At 44.2% G+C, this 2,787-nt stretch overlaps 1 protein-coding gene across 1 annotated transcript; it reads right to left on the bottom strand.

Moving 5' to 3' along the window:
• Window positions 1-1,728: 1,728 nt before the first annotated feature.
• LOC144591092 (uncharacterized) lies at window positions 1,729-2,550 on the bottom strand. The gene has a single exon (XM_078395420.1). The coding sequence runs from the start codon at window positions 2,548-2,550 to the stop codon at window positions 1,729-1,731; it is 822 nt and encodes a 273-aa protein (XP_078251546.1).
• Between the last annotated feature and the right edge of the window lie 237 nt (window positions 2,551-2,787).

Below are 2,787 nucleotides of genomic sequence, written 5' to 3'. Positions count from 1 at the left end.
GTGTCTTATGGTCTTTTTTAAATCACCTTGGCAATGTTCTCTCTTATCTGCACCTTTCCCTCCTGGACGACCTGTTTCTTTTCCTCAAGCCTCCCTCTATCAGTAGGATCAGATTTCTCCGATCGACTACTATTGCTTCCCATATTCTTTTCACAAGTCTATGAAACAGAAGTTAGGTTTCCGCGGACAACTTGTTATAATATACTATTATATTATATTCGTTTACTTATTTATCTATTTATTTTCTTCTCTATGTTCTAGTAATCCCTGTAAATCGTCTTTGAGTGTTTGAAAAGCGCTATATAAATGTAATGCATTATTATTATTATTCACTCCGTCCGCAAACCTCGAAGACACGTTTCAATTTTTAAAGCGCGCATTAAGGCACTTGCTTCAATTTATCTTCTACGCCCAGCGTGAGTAAATTAATCTTCTCCGCATTATTCCACCTCTTGGCTCTTGGCTCAGCGTGAGTCTCCGGCCAGACAAGCCAGGTTGTCCGGGGGCTCTCCCTCCTCTCTGGGAAGACCCCCCCCCCCTGTCCCCCTTTCGTTCATGGCCATTTTATCATTCCCTTTTATTTCCCACTTGTATTCGTTCGAATCCCGTTACATTTGGGATCCTGCCGACGACGTCAAATTCTGTGGAAGAAATTAATTTTGAGGGAATTAAACGAAAATACAAATCGGAGACTTTGCAGGTTTGCTTCGAGACTATATTGTACGATATCATGGAGAGATGGCGGCAGTAAACTGCCCACCAGTTCTCTGACTTCACAGCAGATTTAGCCGACAGTTATAGTGTGCACTAAACAACTTTTGTTTTTTGTAAGATACAACTTTCCGAAAATATGCTATCTACTAAATGGGAACCAATTATTTCATTAGTCATAACATTAATTTTGTTCGTGTCAACTTTATTCAACAACAGACGGATAATACAAGTCAAACACACTACAAGGGCATCTTGACATTATTCTGTCTTACATTTTAGGCGGACCGCGTCACCATCCCCTCGGGGTGGGGGTGGGAGGGGGTGGGGGGGGGGGGGTGGCTCAATGCATTCGGGTCATTGTCGCCAGTCACGGAGCCAGTTTGTTCACCGGTATCGAAGGGGGTAAACTTGAAACGATCATTTCACAAATCACAGATTCTCCACACAGATCAATCTCAACGTCGCCGAACGTTGCGGAATGAGGAATCGTTGTTTCCCACTACCTGAGGGAGAGCCGATCACTACTGCGTCCTCCCCTGAGAGAAGGGTGACCTCAGCAGCGATTAGGTTGTGTCACCCGTGTCCTTACCAATTCTCATTATTAGCATCCATATATATTCTAATTATTCTCATATATATAGACGCTCCATATCCCCTTTGAGAACCCGGTCCCCAGCACCATTCCATCCACCCAGCAACAAGGAGACAGTTATCAGAAGTGATTAGAATAGTTTATTCCCGGTCACTATGAACAACCTGTTTCCTGTGTGATTCACGTACAAGGTGATGTGACTGAGCGCTGTTATCCCGTGACTTACAATAAACAGTATTGCTACACTTGGACATGATTGAGATGATATTGTGTAGAAAGGAGTTGCAGATGCTGATTTGTTGGTTGTAAATGGCTGCTACTGAGTTACATAATTCGCACACCCGGATACCTCCTGAAAACGTCAGTTTAAGATGCGTACATCTGTTCAACGTTCTGCTATATTTATAACTAGACTGAGAATACTAATGTTTCAATGATATGATTAATTTCACAATGAAATTCACGGGGTATTTAACCACGTTCTTCAGCTCCTCTCGGAAATTTCTCTGGGTCAGGACATAAATACACGTGTTGGTGCAGGTACTCAGAACCTGGAGCATCAACGAAATTGTCGGAAGATCACTGTCTGCGAAGTACTCAGCGCCCAAAGCGCGCTCAGACACAGCATAAACAACCACTGTGCTCCACAACGCAATGGAACTGCCTGATATGCTGAAGAGTAAAACGATGGACTTCCTGCGGTTCTCCATCTCCGGGTCTTTGCCATTCTCTCCACTGTTGCGGCCCCGGAGCAATCTGCGGACTCTACCAGAGACTAGAATGTACCTGGCGGTCAGTGAATTGACCAACAAAAGAAAAACGAACGGGAGACAAGGAGTTACAATCAGGTAGAAGAACTCAAACGAAGTCCATGGAGGTGAAGTTAAGAAAGACTTTGTCCAGGCACAACCTCGGGGTTTATTGTCGCTGATATATGCTGACTCGAATGTAAAATACCACGGTACGTTTATTAAACAGCTCAGAGCGATTACGGTTCCGATAACAACACTCGCCGTTCGCTCGGTGCAATATTTTGTTTTCAGCTTCTGACAACAAATGGCCACAAACCGATCAAACGTGAAACCCACAGTAAACCAGACAGAGATTGTTGTGGCTGCAAAGGCCAGGGCCCAGTTGATGGAGCACACGGGGGTGATGGTGAAGAACGACAGTGGGAAATACATCACAAAAATGGACCTTATTATGACATCAATGATGAGGACCATGAGGTCGGCCGCTGCCATTGCCACCAGGTAGCGAGTGATGCATTTGGAGAGACCGCACTTTCCACGGGACAGGATCACAATCGTCACCAAGTTAACTGCAAAAGAACGAACGAAGGATGTTATCTGGTGATCACGAACAATACTCTGAACTGAAAGGATTTCCTAGTGACATTTACTACTGAGTTTCCAGAATAAATTAAATTACAAGACATATCAGCAGATAGATAATGAAAAGATACGCGGCCCGCACAGCTC

The sequence above is a fragment of the Rhinoraja longicauda genome, unplaced genomic scaffold (assembly GCF_053455715.1).
Source record: "Rhinoraja longicauda isolate Sanriku21f unplaced genomic scaffold, sRhiLon1.1 Scf000572, whole genome shotgun sequence".
Taxonomy (NCBI): Eukaryota; Metazoa; Chordata; class Chondrichthyes; order Rajiformes; family Arhynchobatidae; genus Rhinoraja; species Rhinoraja longicauda.
This window is presented reverse-complemented; position numbering and strand designations above follow the sequence as displayed.